Below are 17,988 nucleotides of genomic sequence, written 5' to 3'. Positions count from 1 at the left end.
TCTTTGGCGCGCCCATTGGTCATATTCAGAGGGCCTTAAAAGGCCAGACCATCCATATGACTAGGTGGGCCGATCTGGCTAGGTGACCTTGTTCTCTTTTGATTCTTTGGCTTCATATTGTGTTCCTCTTCCAGCTCAAGTAGCCAATCTACCCAAGTCTAGGCGTGTGCCACGGCCACAACGGCTACGGCGTTTCCCTCTTTGTTTAAAGCGAGGAGACCTAGTCCCTAGTATTCCCTGAAAGAGTATCCGACTTCCAAGGGCACAGGCAGAGCAAAAGCTCAATACTAAAGACACATGCCGACGCTTCATAGACCAGGGTCCAAGGGATTCTGTTCCCCCCTTGTCACGGCCTCTCCTCGGCCAGCAGCTTCTGTTCCATCTGCTCAAACGCACCCAGCACCCTGCCATACTGCTGGTAGACGCCGTCCTTGAACCCTCGGTCCACCCTCTCGATGGATCCTTCCTCCTTCCATCGCTTGGCGATCAGCTCGTCAAACGTCTCGCCGCGGTTGCGCTCCAAAGCCCACAGCGCCTTGTACGCACCTCCCAGCGCGCACGCGTTGCCCCCAACGTCCAGTTTGTAGACCCCGTCCGCGCCCCCGAGCACGTCCCCGAGCACGCGCGCGATGGCCGGGTTCGCGGAACCCCCGCCGACGAGGTAGATGCGTCGCGGCTGGGCAGGGAGGCCGTCTCGCGGGCTGTGGACCAGCTCCTGCGACCTCAGACGCATGGACAGCGCTTGCGACTCGACAATGACGCGGGCGTCGACTGCTTTGGGCCACTCGCCGGCCTCGCGCAGGTCGCTCCCGTCGGCGCGGCAGTGGAAGCGCCACGTTCCGGCGCGGACGTTGGGCACCGTCTCGCGGAGGTAGAAATAGAGGCCCAGCTTGGCCCGGCCGTCTTGCGACATGTCCAGCGGGGAAGCGTCAGTCACCGCCTTGTCGAAGCCGTCCCAGGCCGTTTGGCCGCCCTGCGGTTGCGGTAGAGCATCCCGGACCTTCTCGCGGGCTAGGCCGCCGTTCTTGTAGCACAGCATGAACATGTAGTGCCCCGTCGTGGTGGGGTGGTTGAAGAAATGTTACGACTCGTCGGGCCTGTAAGCGGGCGTGTTCATGAGAAACGTGGTGGAGGTGCCGAGGGAGACGATGGCGTCCAGCGGCCGCAGCGGCAGCGCCAGAATAGTGGCCGGGTTATCGCCTGTGAAAGGAACAATCTGACAGTCTTGGCTGAAGCCGTACTTGCGGGCGTAGTAGGGCGATATGTTGCCCAGGGAGCCACCACCGTCGACTCGCGGTTCCCCCAGCTTGCTGCGCAGGGCCTCGCCGCCGCCTCTGCCGCCCGCCAAGGCCAGAAGCTCGGGACAGTATCTCTGATTGGGGATATCCCATAGGTTCATGCCGCACACGTCTGCAATATCCAGCGGGGCAATGGATCCCAGCAAAATGGAGGCGAGGAAGGATGATACGAGCGATATCCGACTCGTGCTGGCGTACATGTGGGGGAGAGCTTCTCTCAACCGCATAATCTGGGGACCAGTGAAGCGCTGCCCGCTTCCGTTTGTCAGTGGGCGGTTCGCATTTCCTCTTTTTTTTTTTTCCTCCTTTTCCCTTTTTTTTCCCTTTTCTTCCCCTTTTCTTCCCCTTTTTTTCCCTTTTTTTGTTCTTTTCTTTCCTTCTGGGAGGAGGCGCTCTGTACAAGTTGAAAAGACTCACATGATGTGCACCGCTTCCCGTGGCCACAGCCAGCTTCTGCCTGTCCCCCAACTCGGCGTCAAACGCGTCGCACTCCTTCTGCGTACTCTGGTCCTGCCAGTTAGGAGACCACGGGTGGGCCAGAGCGGCGGAGAGCTGCTCCGCCAGGTCCTTCTCGTGGTCCAGGCTTTTCAGCAAACCCTCGGCCTCGCGATTCCAGTAAACGCTGCCGTGCTGCTGGCCCGAACCGCTGATGCCACAGATGCGAGACATGGGGACGGGCATGCTGGCGCGTAGACGTTGCAGCACAAGATCGAGAGACTCCATCCACATGGCAACGGGGGCAAAGACCTCTCCGGATTCCTGGCGAACGTGGACGCCTTTCTGGACACCATAGTGACTGGAGAAGTCGCCATCAAAGTCCACTTTGGCCTGGGCTATGGTTTTGAGGTGCGAGTTTACGACGACGGCTGCATCGCCAAGATAAGTCAGTCACTTGCGGGAAGGGTGGGAATAGAATTCAACGAGGGCAGCGAGGTCCTGAAGACGTACCCTTGAGCTGCTGGGTGGACAGGTCGAATCCTAGATACAAGGGATCCGCCATGTCGATTCGATTGCGCCGGGTATCTGCGTCGGGCATCTGCGTCGGGCATCTGCGCCGAGGTCGCGGTATTCAAGTTCGAGACAGAAAAAGCGGCGTGGGGGTGAAGCAGTCGTGATCGATGGAGGCGCTGGGGTTTTTGGAGGGTTGATTGATTCATCAATGTTAGCTCTAACCATCAAGGCTGCACTGCTGCAGCAGGCACCCGACGTAGGTCGTGCCGCGGTCGGTCGGAACTCGGAACTTGGCGCCGTGCGCGGAGTAGCCTGTTGTAGCCTGTTGTAGCCTATAAGGCTTAAGCCTTTTTACGGGGGCCCCCGAGATGACGACGAGGAGCGACCCGGGTTGGGTTGTGACTGGCCACTCCTTCGACGGGACCAGAGGGGCCTGCAGTACAGTATGACGTCCAGCTCGTCTCGATGACGTAGAGTTCCAAGATTTCATCTAGTGAACAAGCCAGAGTTTCGAAATCATCGCCAGGGTGGGAAAAGATGCTCGTACAAATGCCGAGCTGGTGTGTGTGGGTGTGTGTGTGTGTGTTGGCCCTGGAAGATGCAGGTCAGGTCCCCGGGATGCTGAGAAGATGCTGAGACGGCGGCTATTGACGCTACCACACGTGGTGCCCTTGTGGGCGCAGCTCTGGCGGGGCGATTCGGCGGGGCCCAGCCCTCATCCAATCATTGGTGGCGGCCAGGGGGCTATTTTTATCCCTTGATCGTTGAACTTAACTTAGGTACCTACTTAAACTTTGGCCGCCTCGGGAACAGCCGTGAGGTCAGGTGGGTGGCTTAGGCCCCTTGCCGGCTTTTGCAGGCAGCACCGAGGTTCACCGTTCAACGGAATGCCGACTAAACCGCGCACGGCAACAGGTCTGGTTGCAGCACTCTCGTGCATCAAGGATGGCACCACGTCAGTTAGTCTCATGGCGCCAATCCCATGTCCAAAACCAGTCCCCGTTTCTTTTTTTCGTCCTCAAGGACACACGGGTGTGGGCAGCTTTGTTATTCATCAGACATGGAATGGAAGCAGGCGGGTTAGCAGAGACATGCACCACCAGGAGCCATAAACACCATCGCGACCCGTCATGACAACTCGCGTAATCCAAAACGTCGCATGCAGGCTAATCGCGTCGCCAAACGCAGACTCGTCTATCGTCTATGCTTGTCGTCCTTTCCCGCCTTCTCGTCACAGCCATCTTCTCCGTCCGTATCGGCCGCCTCTGGTTTCTGGAGAGCTTCAGGTCCAGCGATAAACTCGTCAAACTTTGCGCTCGCAGCATGGTCAGTGGAAACGAAGCGTATGCGAAGCCGCCGCACGCCTCGCACCTTGCTCCCAACTTGCATGCGTACCGCGTCCTCCAAGTCCTTTACATCGTTTATTGTCCATGCCCCAGGCACGCCCATCTCGACATCGACCAGGTAATTCTGCCCAGACTTGATTCCGCTAATGTCACGCAGCTCTGCTTCATGGCCCTCGCTGACATTGGCCAAGGCTCGATGCGCCTGCCTTCTGACGGATTTCTTCACGTCATCGTCCAGGCTGCGGTCCACCAGCTCGTACATTGCCTCTTTCGTGTTCTCGTATCCGGCATGTACAACCATGGCGGATATAAGAAGCCCTCCGACCGGGTCCAGCCAGGCTGCGCTTTCAAACACGTTGGCACCCAAAATGACAGCCAGGGTAACGATGCCCGTCAGACTGTCTACGCGGTGGTGGACGGCGTTGGAGGCCAGCACGGATGATTTGCGTTCCTTGGCAACTTTCATGGCTTTGCGAAGCAGGTTAGCAGAGCCGTTTTGAATTTGAAACGAGAGAGTAGGTACTTTTTGTTCTCCTTTTTGTTTCTTTTTTTTCTTCGTTTTTTTTTCTTCTTTTGGGCCGGGGGGGGAGGGGTGGGGTTGGTTTCTTTTTCAACTCACTCGCATGATACAGCCACTCTTTAACCAGGATGGTTCCGGCTGCTAGCCACACGGCATGAATGCTTGGAATACCTAAATCGGCAGGGCTGTGCGAATGGCTGTGGCCGTGTCCCAGATGCTCGAAAATGTGATGAGCTCCTTCGGGGTTAAAGTGACCGTACAAGCTGATTGCACTTTCCCATCCCATGTAGAAACCGCCGATAAGAAGCATGCCAGAGACACCCAACGAGCCCAAGCTTTCTACCTTGCCAAATCCCATGGGAAATCGGTCCGTGGGCGATTTCAGGCTCCACGAGACAGTGGCCAGAGTTAGGATATCGGAAGCGAGGTCGGCAATGCTGTGCCACGCGTCCGCAGTCATTGCTTTGGAATTAAAAGCCCATCCGCCTACGAACTTGGCAATTGCCATGCCCAAGTTGGACAACAAGCCGATTCTTGTGATTCTCACCCCAGGGTCGTTGGTGTTGGCAGAGGTTAGGTATGTGTTGTCATGGTGGTGGTGATGATGATGATGGTGATGGCCATGCGTGCTGCGGCCGTGGTCGTGGTCGTGGTCGTGGTCGTGGTCGTGGTCGTGGTCGTGACCTTGGTCACCAATCTTCCTCGTCTGCTTCAATGCCGATCCCATGGCTGTGGGAAGTGCGCAAAGGCGCCCGCGGACAGGACAAGGTTGAAGTAGGACGCACCGAGAGGTGAATGCAGCAGTAGCAGGTGCTGGGTCGGCCGCAGAGGAAGACAAGTATATGGCGGACAAGGGCAATGGCGAGGTACGGTATGACAGGTACCAGGAATAATGGTGATTCAGGATTGTGGTGGAAAAGCTGGCATAGCTCGAGGTAGAAAAGAAAGGAGGCGAGGACGGCGGTGTGGCTGAGGGAATGGCAAAGGCCAGGTTCTGGGCTTTGCGAGGCGCCTGTGGGCGAAATGAAAAGGTATGCAGCAGTGAGGCTGAAGGCAACGGTGCTGTTAAATCATGCAGCCGGGCTGCAGGAGGTTGATGTGTCCTCAAGCGCCCTGGCGACGTCCCGGCACTGCCTGCTCTGCAGCCGACGCAGCTGACACGTTCCAGGACAACTGGCCGTGGCACAGCGCCAGCTGGCGGCGTTGGCGTGATCTCGGACACGCACCGCGCAGCCAGGCCGGTGGATCGCCCCAGGCCGACTTGTGGAGGCATCAATGAAAGCCGCTGGACAGTCTGGAAAACACCGACAACACCGACAACACCGACAACACCGACAACGAGGGACAAATCCTACCAGCAGATCCCAACGATTGTCCTAGGGGACCTGGGGACATGGGACGTTTCGACCTGGGGTGGGGGGGGGGGGATATCAACTGGTAGAATATGCTTTCGGTCGGCTTCGATTCATACATAGACCATCGTCTGTCTCAATGTCCGAATCATCGACGGTGGGGGGGGGAGTTGTCGCGCCAAGTTATCCGTAACGTCCGCCTCTTGTCGCTAAGCGAGAGCACCAGATGATGTCAGCAAAGGTAAATGGGCACAGAGTACGGATGGTGGATAGTCAGGAAGCAGCTGGTGTGATGATTGCGGAAGAATGGCCCGGATTGGTTGTCGAGACGGGAGAATTGTTTGGCTAGAGCCTAGAGGGAGAAGTGGAGGAATGCAAACAAGCGACAACGTGCGAGTGCGTACTCGGGCACTCTGGAGGTCTTGTATGTTCACATTCACAACTTGACCCGACCGTTTCGAGAAACGAATGGTGGCTGCATCGCCCCTCCCCACTAACAAGTCGTGTTGCCAACTCGGAACATGGGAGCGTGCACCGAGTACGGAGTGCTCCGAATGTATCCGTACTTCTGGGCATAAGCCTGCTACAGGCCGGAACCTCCAACCAATCTAACCTAGCCTAGCCTAGGCGGGCATTTCCACTGCCTCCGCTGCCTCCACTGCCTCCGCTGCCTCCACTGCCTCCACTGCCAAGTTCCAGCAGCCTGTTTCCTGTTTCCTCAGTTGAAAGCCCCAGCCACAATGGTGCCGGGTAGACTGATCTGGTTGTGAAGCTCAAGACAAAAAAAAAAAAAAAATGAGCTGACGAGTCGGAAACACAGAAAACCATGACAGGGAAAGATTAATCCTGGCGAGTCCTCCATCCCTACCCGAGCACCGAGTTCCTAATCCAAAGAATATGCCTTTGTCAACCAGCTTTTGGAGATTGTGTGTTTGTTTGTTTGCGTCATGTATTCTACTAGTAATTCATGCGGGGTCGTTATGACAGTACTCCGTACCGTGCACAACGCCCTTGACCACCATCCATCCACTCCAAATCCTCCATATCCTCCATATCCAACCATCCAGGTTCACCTAGACTCTCCGATCGTAGCATCGTCATCGTCACCCTGCCGTATCTTTCACGCATGCCATTTTCCATCCATAGCATCCCTGCTCCATCACTCCAGTGCCATTCGACTCGATTCGTCTCCCAGACACTCAGACTGTTCTCCCTGATCGATCAATGACGCGAAAGCAGTCCCTTTGTTCCTAACCTTCTCGCGGACAAATCGTGCCCCGGCGCATACGAATTTGCAGGCTGTCGCAGCCCTCCAGCACCTGATCAGATGCGGAAACCACTTATGCGCATTCCGTACACGGATGTCCTCGCTTCGCCGACCTCTATCCCACCCTTCGCCGTCTCCCTGCAGGGCGGATTGACTGCGTTGGTCAACTTCTTCCGAGCAACGTCGCCGGACAAGCTCCCAAAGTCGACAGTCGTCCTGACGGGGGCTGGAATCTCTGTTGCTTCAGGGCTTGCAGACTATCGTGGTGTCAGAGGCACCTACCGCGTCAACAAGTCCTACCGGCCCATCTACCACTACGAGTTTGTCAGCAATCACGAAGCTCGAAAGAGGTACTGGGCTCGCAGTTTTCTCGGCTGGTCGACACTCCACAAGGCGGTCCCTAACGCTGGCCACTACGCCGTACGAGATCTGGGCAAGCTTGGCTTGATCCATAGTGTCATTACGCAGAATGTTGATTCCTTTCATTCCAAAGCCCACCCCCAAATACCTTCTCTCGAACTACACGGCTACTTGAGATGCACCATCTGTACAAGCTGCAAGACGGAGTTTTCGCGAGTCGAGTTTCAGCGACAGCTGGCCCGTCTCAATCCTCGATGGGCAACCCTCCTAGAAGAGGCTGAAGCCTCAGCCGCCCTGGGGACGGAGACTGCAGAAGAGCCTAGATTCAGAGGCCTGAGGTCCAACCCCGACGGCGACATTGATCTTCCCGAAGCACCATACACGACCTTTAGATACCCCCCATGTCCGAAATGCCTGCTTGACCCACCAGTGGCTTCCAACGGCCAAAAACACATTGTTCAGGTAGACTCGGATGGCGCGTGGGCCATGCCCAGCACTGGCGGGATACTCAAACCCGCCGTGGTTATGTTTGGAGAGAGCATCGCAAGTCATGTCAAGGCTGCCGCAGAAGATGCAATAGACAATGCTGGCAAGTTGCTTGTTCTCGGAACATCTCTCGCCACGTACTCGGCATGGCGGTTGGCGAAGCGGGCCAAAGATCGGGGCATGCCCATTGCTATTGTAAACATGGGTGGTGTGAGAGGAGAAGACATCTTCTTTGCAGATCTAGACCCCCAACAGGAAGGCGAGCAAGCTGTGAGAGTCGACCTGTCAACGGATCAGCTTCTGCCAGCGCTTGTGTCGCAGTTGCGACGTGCTGAAGCCGGACCTGAGCATTGTCATCAGCCACTCGGCCATTCCATGGACAATTCAGCCGTATTTAAGGATATGATGTCATGAGACCAAGTTGTCATCAAGCTGAATATACATTGCCAGAAATAACAAAGATATTAAAAGAAGTTGCCGCCGAGATTCGCTCTCTGTGGCTTAGTTGATGAGTTGGCAGTCATGACGTCTCCGTCTTCAAGTTTCTTCTTCTCCAATTTCTCTTCCAGAGCGACAGGTTCTTGTCTCTGAGACTGGTTCCGTTTCGCGCCGTCTTTGTGAGACTTTTTCGAAAGTTCGTCGCTCTCCAAGGCTTTCAATACTGCAGCTCAGGTCAGCATCCCAGGTCAGCATCCCAACGCATACTGCTGGAAAGCCGCCCGCAACGGTCTGGTTTGTCATGGACGCACCTGCTTCCCAATCAGTGTCCTGGGGGGATTCTCCCGCATCACCCAGCAACTTGTCCACGTCCAAATCTTCTCCTCTTTCAAGTTTTTCGACCGCTTCTCGCAGCTGCCCAATCCTGATGGTCGACTGTCGGCTGTGCCGTTCCGACTGGTTTCGGAGGGCAATCATCTGAATCGACATGGAGCCGATGAACAGAAACATGACAATGAAGAAGGTTGCTGGATTCCACTCCTTTGACTTGGTGCCATTCGTGCGATTTTCCTTGCGGAGTGGCTTGGGGATAAGAGATGTCCAAAATCCGGAGTCGACGATGGTGGCAGGCCTCGAGCTTGCGAGTCGAACTGGGGTGTGCCGTCTCACTGGCTTCCTGGCTGCCAAGATTGGCCGTCCTAGGCACACCATTCGCGTTGTCCATCTCGGGGCTGCCATTGTACAACTATCTATCCTGTTGAGAGGGCCTTGAACAAAAAAAAAATTCGGGGGTCTGATCTTGTGGGCTTGAATCAATCAGGATTTCGCCAGGGCCGGGCGGAGGTCTAGGCTCGCACCCCAAAAGCGTTGCCACTGGTCGATGGTTGGTGGTCAGCTCCGTTGCCCCGGACAACTCGCGACGCTTGGCCCCACCCACTCCAGCCAAGCCTTCAGCCTGCGACTCAACATCAAGCTGTCAACCGACCTGAGCAGCTTGTCAACGTTTATCGAATGGGCTTGTAGTATTTTGCCATCGTGCACATAGTTCCATCGCACACCGTTCTTCTGTCCCTGTCTTGGATTTTTTTTTTTTTTTTTTCCCTTTTGCGCGAGTTTTCTTGGACAAGGCGATTCGATTCATTCATTCATTTCCCTAGCCATCTCATCATGCTTTTTGGATCATCGACTCGACTGATATGCATAATCGTCTAAGCGTACACTAATACCTTTTGCCCATGGCTTCGTTGCAAGCGAGGACCGAAGCCGTCAAGGCAGCCGTCTCATCTACGGCAACCTGCACAGCAGCTACTGTTGTGACTCTTAGGGAGTTGCTTCTGGTTGAACCCGAAGCTCCTGCGACGGTCACAAAATCAGCATCACGGCCTGCAAAATCCGCTGCGATAACATCCCGCCCGAGATCTACCACCGCGACCAAGCCAGTGAAATCAACCTTGGGCGTGGAGCAGCTGGGTAGCAGAGATAGAGCCGTCTTAGCCACTCATGTTATCAACGCAACTTTGAAGGCCCTCACGGAGGCGTCAAGAGCTCTGCCCCCTTCAACATCCAGCAAACCCACCGAGAACCTCCCGCGATCGACGAGCAGACGTACCTTGCGCAGATCTCTTTCTGCTCCCTTGTCGCCAATGCAGCCAAGAACGCTGAATCGCGTCACGACATCACCGAGCGTATCCATGTTCAAGTCAAAATCGGACTCACCGACGTACTCGGCAGAATGCTTGGCAGCTGTTGAATGCGCGCGTGTTGCGTTTTTCAGCCTTGGGTTGGCAAAATCTCCCGCTCAGGATTCTCACTACGATTACCAGTTGGAAAATGGCATGTCGGCATTCATTGGAAAACTTTTGGCGTTGCAGCTTCATGATCAGGCTCTGAAAGATATGCGAGTCCTGAAACGTCGACTGGACTCTCTCTTGCAGATAGAAAACGCCAAGCTGCCAGCATGCGTAGCAGCCAAGTCAGCCCCTGCCGAGAGCATCTCCTCCTCTGCATCAGTGGCCGAACTGCTCAATTTCAGAGGAGAGCTTCATCGCTCTTCACTTCCGATAGCCGCCACCTTGCAGATCCAGGTTCTCAAGCTCGTTTGCGCCACGAAAAAACCAGCTTGCATAGAGGCACTGGTGCCAATGCTTCAAGAAAAAAACCCTTCAAGTCCCCTCAACTTGCTGCTTAAGCTGGCTGACGGCGGAGAAAAGCAGATTCAAAAAGCTGCCCGACAGCTAGCTTCCGTTACTCAGACTCTTCTATCAATGCTGCCTAGTATTTCTACTCAAGAAGACGCAATTGCTGCTGAGCCTCGTTTGAGCCCGACTCCACTCGTCGCCTTTGAGCTTCAAGCCTTGGCTTTTCGAGCGCAATTACGATGGTGGGAATTAGCTGGCCATCAAGGGAGCATCGATGATGAGGTGCTGGCTCCCTTTAGCCGTTGCATCCGCGCCTTTGCACGACGCTTCAAATCGGATGACAAACTATTGCTATACCGACACCTGGCCACCGAGTACGAAGCGCTTATGGAAATGATTCGCGTCGGCAAATACGTGCCCTCGACATCCTCCAAGTCGCCATTATCAACTATATATCAAGTTCTAGGCTCTATTGCCCATTCCGCGCGGCAATACGAGGGTGCTTGCTGCTGGTTTGAAAGCCTCAAGGCATCTCTTTGCGAGAAGTCAGACTCGGCAGCACTTATCTGCTCAGTGTCTGCTCGCTGCCTAGCTGCGGCTCTCAAGAAACCCGAGTTGGATGCCGCGATCAAGGATTCTATGCAGCAAGTAACGGATTTCTTGAACGGAAATCTGAGCGGCACTGTTGCCGAGCTCAACGAGTTGTTGGAAAGCATGTCGGCTGTCAGGCGATCTGTTGTTGGGTTATTAATGAAGGAACTGGACCTCGGAAAGATGAGCATGAGCAGCTCTACGGATGAGACGACGGGTGCCTTGTTGAAGAAATTCATCCTGCAGTATCCACGATTTGTGCGGCGTTGGATGGGCACTCCACCGGGCAAGGACGCGCCTGCCAAACTGTTCCTGCAGTTTGATCAAAGAAGACAATTAATCATGCAATCAATCAATCAAACGCTAGACGCAGCGTTGATGGTTGTAAAATGCGAAATCCAGTCCGGGGCTCTTGGTTGGCAATCGATGGACGATGTCCTTCAACACTGCCTCGGTCTCCTAGACTCAGCCTCTGATCTATCGGCCTCGCCTGCGAGACTGGAACAATCGGGAAGCTACCGTGCCAAAATCTCCACCTTGTACTTTTCCAAGTTTGTGGAGCTTCGAAAGATATCGAACCGATCCAAGGACGATAACAAGCAGCTACTTCAATCCCTGAGCCGCTCAATCGATACTGTCAAGGAGCAGTCTTCTGCCGTCAAGGACAAGGCACAGTTGTCGATGAAGTTGGAAATCTTTGCCGACCTATGCAAGCGATCAGGACGAAGCGAGGATGCGATTGGCACACTCCGATCCATTTGCACCAGCATGGTAGAAGATGGCGTTCTCTCCGATGTGGCAATCGCCCTTGCAAACCTACCACCGGTACTAGCATGGGCCGCGACCGAAAAGGCGTCGTCTCTCTCGCGCACTTTACGCTCCATAGCCAAACTAGACAAGTCTTGGAACGATTGGACATTCTTCCTTCCAGAACGGGAACGTGCAGCCGTGCTCGAACACCTGATGCATCTGAGCGCTGAGGCATCGTCTCCGACACAAGCTCTTCAACTTCACGACCCTAGTCCCTCTGCTTTGCTCCGAATTTACACGCTCGACAAGTACCCCATTCGAAGATTTCGCGTTTTGCTTCATTTACTCCAGCAGAATATCGGCGAGGAAGCAGAGGCGGCAGATATTCTCGCCGAGCTCGGCAGAGCAGCTGAGCAGATTCAGAAAAAGGACAAGGCAGAAGACGGCTCGCTCTCTCAATTTATTCCGCATTTGCAAACATGCTACTCTTCCATGAAAGCCCTGGCTCACGTTGCAGACTCGATTCCCTTTTCCGTCATTCGCGATGATGTAAGCTGTTGGAAGGGGATGCTTGAATCATGCGCATCAAAAGAGGATCTGTACGGGAGGATCGACAGCCCACAAGTTTTGATAGAATTTTTGCAAGTCTTGAATACATTAGCCAACCTACGTGGCGAGGGGCGGCTCCAAATTGCCATCTTGGAGCTCGCAATATCTCTTTCAAAGGCTGCCGCAGAATACTGCGGACTATCTCGCGACAGCGTCATCCTGAACCAATGCCAATTAGCGTCACAATACGTCAGCATTGGTAGGTTTAGCCAAGCCTCAAAGACTCTGGGGATTTCCGAGGAGCTTTTGAATCAGAACCATGGAGTATCGCCAAGTGTTGTCGTGGACTTGTACCTATCTCAAGCCGAGTACCATGCCGGCATCGGAAACACGACTGATGCGTGAGTGAGACCCCATTGAATATAGGTTTTTGGGAAAAGAGCTAACACTTGGCAGCCTTGACTTCGTCGAGAAAGCGAACGGCATTTGTAGGGAATCGTGCTCTTCATGGGCTCATTCTAAGCTGCAGGCAAATCTGGTGCTGTCCATGACCGCCCTTATCCAGTCGAACATATCGCTGCAAACGGGTGATGTCGAGGGCGCCCTTCTTCAGATCAAATCAAGCGTGCGTACATTGTCTCACGAATGGGCCAAGCTTGAAGCAACGCTGCTCGGCTCTGACGCAAGCATTTCCGAGACCAGCGACACGAGCATCGACGTGAGGACGCCCACGGTCAGAACTAGCGGACCGCGCTTCTGGGGTCTTGCCGCTCCATTGCTGCGCTGCCTTTTGCATATATCATCCGTCTACGCCCACATAGGAATGTTTCAAGAGACAGTATACTACGCCGACTCGGCTTCGAAGTTGGCCGAGAGCACGCAGTCTGACCTCTATCGCGCCCAAGTTGCCGCGTGGACCGGCTCGGTCCAACTGAAAGCTGGCAAGCTATCAAAAGCATTGGAGACGCTAGAAGCAGCGAAAGCCTACATGCCTCGGGATGACTGCTCGTCTCGGGTTCAGTTCGCTCGCAGACTCGGTGAGCTGTACTCCGAAGCCGGCGACGAAGACGGAGCGAACAGATATTTTTCCATTGCTGAGGAAACCCTTCGACTTTTGGGTGGCGACGCAGGCGACCATGCACATGTCCAACATTCGTCTACCCAAGGCGCCGCCAGGAAACCCGCCCCTGTCAGCAGGCGTGCAACAACAACTACCAGGACAACGAAGCCCAGGGTGCCAGCAGCAGCGGCGCGGGATCTGAAGCGGAAAACGACGGCAAAAGGCAAGCTGCAGCCAACGGATCCGGCTTCTCACCTTCCCAAAGACGTCTACCAGCTTTCGATGCTCTCAGGCGTCAGCCTGTCTCGAGCAATGGGTTTTTTGCAGAAAAAAGATTGGTCATCTGCTTTGCTGATTCTGGATGGGGTGAGGGAACTGCCTAAACTGTCCGAGACTTTGTCTCTGGAGCGAGTCGTTTCTGCGACTACGCTGCTCGGCCATAGCATGGATCAGATGATTTCAGACCCCGTGTTTTCTGTGATGCAAGACTCGACCATCTCGTTTCCCGCGGTTGCTAGCGGCTCGGACGGGATCTCTACAGACAGGAGCAGTCTCGCTCCATCTCCGCATAGACGTGGCCGTGCCGCAACACTGAAGCCTAGAGAGAAGAGCTGCCCAGCCTTTGCCGATGCACTTCGGCGAGCGCAGGAAATCCTGGTCGAGGCACATGGGTCAACCTTGTCAACGTCCGACAGTGCCACGGTTCATCGTCTGTCCACCTTGCTGCAAAACACCGTCATCCTCCTGTCGGCCACAACGGTTGGAAAAGCCAGAGCGATCCCGTCGTCTGCGCTTGCCACCGTGGCCGTGGATTTAGCTCGCAACACGACTTGGATGCGCGAGAAGAGCACCATCAAAGCCGCATCGAGATCGGAAACGCCAGCCAACCCAATCAACTCCTCAAACTCGACACCTGGCCATGGTTCAGGTTCGTCTCCGGACATTGCGACATTTAGCAAAACTTTTATCGAACCGCTCCCCCAGAACTGGAACGTCATCTCAATCTCGCTGAGCAATAACCGGCGTGACTTGTCGATCACGAAGATGCAGGCAGGAGAGAGCCCTTTCATCCTGCGCCTGCCGTTGGAGAGAGCAAACTCTCGAGACGCGGATTCTGAGGTGTTTGGTTTCGAGCAGGGCCGTGAAGAGCTACTCGACATCATCAAACACGCCAACGAAACGAGTCATTCAGCACGCGACTTCTCCGCCAAGGGCGAACGGAATGCGTGGTGGGCGGAACGGGAGGCGCTGGACACGAGGCTTAAGGACTTGCTGTTCACGATTGAAACAACCTGGCTGGGCGGATTCAAGGGCGTGTTTTCCCAACACAAGAGACAGCCTGATCTCCTGGCGCGCTTCCAAAAGAGCTTTCAGCAGATTCTGGGCGGCAGCCTGCCGTCGCGGAACAGGCTGCGAGGCAAGCAGAGGAGCTCGAGGACACAATCCATCAACCTTGACCCCAGGATACTCGACCTATTCATCGGCCTTGGAGATCCGACCAACTCGGACAACGACTACGACGAGGCTCTAAACGACCTGCTGTATTTTGTGATTGACATTCTTCAATTTCACGGGGAGAGAAACGCGTACGACGAGATAGACTTTGATGCCATGGTGGTGGAGACGTATGACGCTCTGCGAGGATACTATTCGGAGGCGAGATCGGACGCGGAGAAGGAAGATGGCGGCGCCCACACAATCCTCGTTTTGGATAAGCAACTGCATGCGTTCCCGTGGGAGTCGTTACCATGCATGGCAGGGCTTGCTGTATCCCGAGTACCCTCGCTTGCCTGCCTCCGGCAAGTCATGGAAGCATGCGGCGTCTCGAGCAACTCGTCCGGCGGGCCAGCTGGACACGTGGTTTCGCGGCATGGAGGAACCTACATTCTCAACCCGTCGTCCGACCTGCAGAACACGCAGGAGTTTTTCCAACCCTCGTTCCAGACTCTTGAGGGTTGGGACAGGATCGTCAACGAGGCGCCTCGTGAAGCCGAGTTCGAAGAGGCCCTCTCCTCGTCCAACATCTTGCTGTACTTTGGCCACGGCAGCGGGGCGCAGTATGTGCGCGGCAAGACGATTCGACGGCTGGAAAGGTGCAAGCCAGTGACTTTTCTCATGGGCTGCAGCTCGGCTTCACTCGCCGAGGCCGGCGAGTTCGAATGTTACGGCCCCGTGTGGAACTACATGCTCGCCGGATGTCCAGCGGTTGTGGGAACGCTGTGGGATGTGACGGATCGCGATATCGACCGGTTCGCGGGGCGAGCTTTTGAAGAATGGGGCTTGTTTGCCAGGGGCACTTTTGGACAGCAGGAGAAGAGGAGAGACAAGGGGAACAGCAGCAGCCGCAGCCGCATGGCCAGCCGCAATGGGGGCGATGGCGCGGCGAGGGAGTGTGGGCACGTCTTGGGCAGCGGTGATGACGTCGCAGGCTCAGGTGCGCCTCTGGCATGTCGGACGGCACCGTCCGAGAAGTCTCCCTCCATTTACTCGTCTTCCTCCTTGCCCGAGGCGCTTGCCAAGGCTCGAGGTGCCTGCAAGTTCAGGTACCTCAACGCTGCAGCCGTGGTGGTTTACGGGATCCCGGCGTACGTCGCCAGAGATTGCTGAGGAAGACTCACGATACCCTGTAATTTTTCCGCTGGTTTTTCCTTTCTTTTCATTTCTTTTCTTTTCTTTTCTATTCTGGACGGAGGGGGAGGTTATGGACCTGTTTGCTCGTTCCGCCTCCTCTCCCGAGACTATCAGAATGGAGCGAATTATTCGTCTCGTTGCATTCATGGTGTCTTGGTGGTAGGTCATTCGCCAAGGGTCACTTGTTTTGTACAAAAAGGACTTTTTACATAGTATGCACGCGGTAGCAAGTGTCACCGAGGAGCTATGCATATATTTCTTTTTCTTTGCCTCCGCTCGGAGTTAAATGACGACAACATGCGTAACAGGTAGACGCACAACAAGCAGTAGCAACGGCGAATCATGGTGAATCAAGTGAGCTTGCTTTCCTTGCTTCTCGTCTGCGTGCCTGTCGTGGCCGGCCTCTTTTCGATCCCGTGCCATTGTCTCGATGCACGCACGCTGTACGAAGAAAAAGGGCCCTAGGGGTCTCGACTCCAGAGTAGGTGCCTGCCTACCTGCTTGGCCGTTTCAAGTTTTTGCCAGCCCAAACACCACCCCAAATAAGGCAACGAACCCAACCCGTGCGGTGCGCAGCGGCAGCAAAGCGTCAGTTAGCGCTCGTCCCAGTGGCAGGCTACATAACGTCCAGCACGTTGTGGCGTCGACGCGGATTGGCGAAGAATGAAGATGCAGTTTTCAGAGCAGAAGCGATGCTTGGCCTTGCCTGGCCCGGCCTGGCCTGGCGTGATGGAGACGTGTTTGCCCATCATGCTTACAACAATGGCTTGTTGGTCCATGTCATCAGCCGTCACCAAAGAGCAAAAGAAACCTTCAGCTGCCAGCACGACTTGCGAGGCTAACAGGGCAATTCCACGGCCCGAGCTAAGCTACGGCTCCAGTCGAAGGCGGTGTCCGGACGGATGAGATGACTTGACTCCCCTGCGGATGCTGATGTTGGCAGTGGAGCCCGAGCGGCGCTTGGTCAGTCCGGGCTCGAGTCGTACGATGTGACGTGGTAGAGGAGAGAGAGGCAGGCCACGAGCCCCCCGCAGATCATCGACAGTAATGGTGGAGCCCTGCTGATCCACGAAAGATGCTAGTTGGAGCAGCTGTACCTGTTAGTAGACTATCTGGACGACTTGGGTTCTGGGCGAGATTTCTCACGGGATGGAAGTAGACTGCCGCTTCATCGCCGGCTATTGGTCCGTCAAGATGCCAGAAACCTGCCAACACGGCCTATTTACTTCTGTGACTGTTTTTCGGTATGTAAGCTTTTGGGATGGGGGGGGGGGGGGGGGGGGAGAAGCTGGGATGGAGGAGGTGCCTTGTGAGGCTGCTTGCGTTTCTTGTGCTTGTCGCTTGTTGCTTTTTGCTGCGCTTTTTCTTTGATGTACGCGAGCGTTGGAGGATTTTTGCAATCGCAGCATCGCTGCATGCTGCATGCTGCATTCTGCATTCTGCATTCTGCATTCTGCATGCACCAGATGTTGCATCCCAGCTGCATCCTGCATTGTGCATCCACCAGGCGCACCTGGCAAGCACTTGGGCCAGACCTGGGTAGAATGACAAAATGGCGGCAGGCACGAGCATGAATGCTCTTTCCATGCTGGGAGACGTCTGGTAAGCCGAGCAGCCAGCTAGGACAAGGTCAAGGACAAGGACAGGCTGCCAGGCTGCCGCCCCTTTTCTCTCTCTCTCTCTCTCCTCTCCTCTCTCCTCTTCTCTTGGATTCTTTCTTCCCTAATGCTATGGCTCCACCTTGATTCTTGACGATTTCCGTTGCTCTCACGCCTTCTTTGCACCGAAGGCACGATCGGTCGGTATCAAATGGGGCATGTCCGAAACAACGAAAATCACGACTCTGACTTTGACCTCTAGAACTTGTGCCGCTAGCCTGTAGTTTTAATTACCTAATCTAGCTTCAAGCCACCAAACTAGCTTTGCTCATTGGTTTAGCTGCCCCATATTTACCCGTGGTTTCCCCCCGGCTATCCCTGTACTTACTTTGATTATCTATCTGCCAAGCAAGGAACAAATATCTTTAGTGAGTTTCAAAGAAACAGAAGAAGAAAAAAACAGCTGGTTATGCTTTGTGCAATTCAAAATTCGGTCCCCCTTTTTTTTTTTTTTCCCCTTTACTTTTCTGACAGGCCTGATGGGCGGCACAGGCAATAAATAATGCACCATTGCGGAAGGCGGTGAGTGGCCAGGTCCTAACGGTACATGTACGGCACTAGCACCACTAGCACCGCAAGAGCCTAGCACTTAG

At 54.9% G+C, this 17,988-nt stretch overlaps 6 protein-coding genes across 6 annotated transcripts; 2 read left to right on the top strand and 4 right to left on the bottom strand.

The window, feature by feature from the left end:
• Positions 1 to 346: 346 nt before the first annotated feature.
• On the bottom strand, positions 347 to 1,045 carry UV8b_06503 (uncharacterized protein; the record flags this gene model as incomplete). The annotated part of the gene is made up of 1 exon (XM_043144000.1): positions 347 to 1,045. One exon carries the CDS (start codon positions 1,043 to 1,045, stop codon positions 347 to 349), a length of 699 nt encoding a protein of 232 aa, XP_042999935.1.
• Positions 1,046 to 1,081: 36 nt separating this feature from the next.
• On the bottom strand, positions 1,082 to 2,334 carry UV8b_06502 (uncharacterized protein; the record flags this gene model as incomplete). The annotated part of the gene is made up of 3 exons (XM_043143999.1): positions 1,082 to 1,546; positions 1,716 to 2,164; positions 2,247 to 2,334. The coding sequence occupies 3 exons, from the start codon at positions 2,332 to 2,334 to the stop codon at positions 1,082 to 1,084; spliced, it is 1,002 nt and encodes a 333-aa protein (XP_042999934.1).
• A 1,109-nt stretch (positions 2,335 to 3,443) lies between these two features.
• Positions 3,444 to 5,388, bottom strand: UV8b_06501 (uncharacterized protein; the record flags this gene model as incomplete). The annotated part of the gene is made up of 2 exons (XM_043143998.1): positions 3,444 to 4,063; positions 4,215 to 5,388. 2 exons carry the CDS (start codon positions 5,386 to 5,388, stop codon positions 3,444 to 3,446), a joined length of 1,794 nt encoding a protein of 597 aa, XP_042999933.1.
• Positions 5,389 to 6,809: 1,421 nt separating this feature from the next.
• UV8b_06500 (uncharacterized protein) lies at positions 6,810 to 7,994 on the top strand (the record flags this gene model as incomplete). Its single annotated transcript, XM_043143997.1, has 1 exon — positions 6,810 to 7,994. One exon carries the CDS (start codon positions 6,810 to 6,812, stop codon positions 7,992 to 7,994), a length of 1,185 nt encoding a protein of 394 aa, XP_042999932.1.
• Positions 7,995 to 8,044: 50 nt separating this feature from the next.
• Positions 8,045 to 8,729, bottom strand: UV8b_06499 (uncharacterized protein; the record flags this gene model as incomplete). Its single annotated transcript, XM_043143996.1, has 2 exons — positions 8,045 to 8,241; positions 8,330 to 8,729. 2 exons carry the CDS (start codon positions 8,727 to 8,729, stop codon positions 8,045 to 8,047), a joined length of 597 nt encoding a protein of 198 aa, XP_042999931.1.
• Positions 8,730 to 9,253: 524 nt separating this feature from the next.
• Positions 9,254 to 15,713, top strand: UV8b_06498 (uncharacterized protein; the record flags this gene model as incomplete). The annotated part of the gene is made up of 2 exons (XM_043143995.1): positions 9,254 to 12,447; positions 12,503 to 15,713. The coding sequence occupies 2 exons, from the start codon at positions 9,254 to 9,256 to the stop codon at positions 15,711 to 15,713; spliced, it is 6,405 nt and encodes a 2,134-aa protein (XP_042999930.1).
• Positions 15,714 to 17,988: the final 2,275 nt, after the last annotated feature.

The sequence above is a fragment of the Ustilaginoidea virens genome, chromosome 5, assembly GCF_000687475.1.
Source record: "Ustilaginoidea virens chromosome 5, complete sequence".
In the NCBI taxonomy this organism is placed as follows: Eukaryota; Fungi; Ascomycota; class Sordariomycetes; order Hypocreales; family Clavicipitaceae; genus Ustilaginoidea; species Ustilaginoidea virens.
Note: the sequence above shows the minus strand (reverse complement) of the source record. Positions and strands in the feature narration are given on the sequence as shown.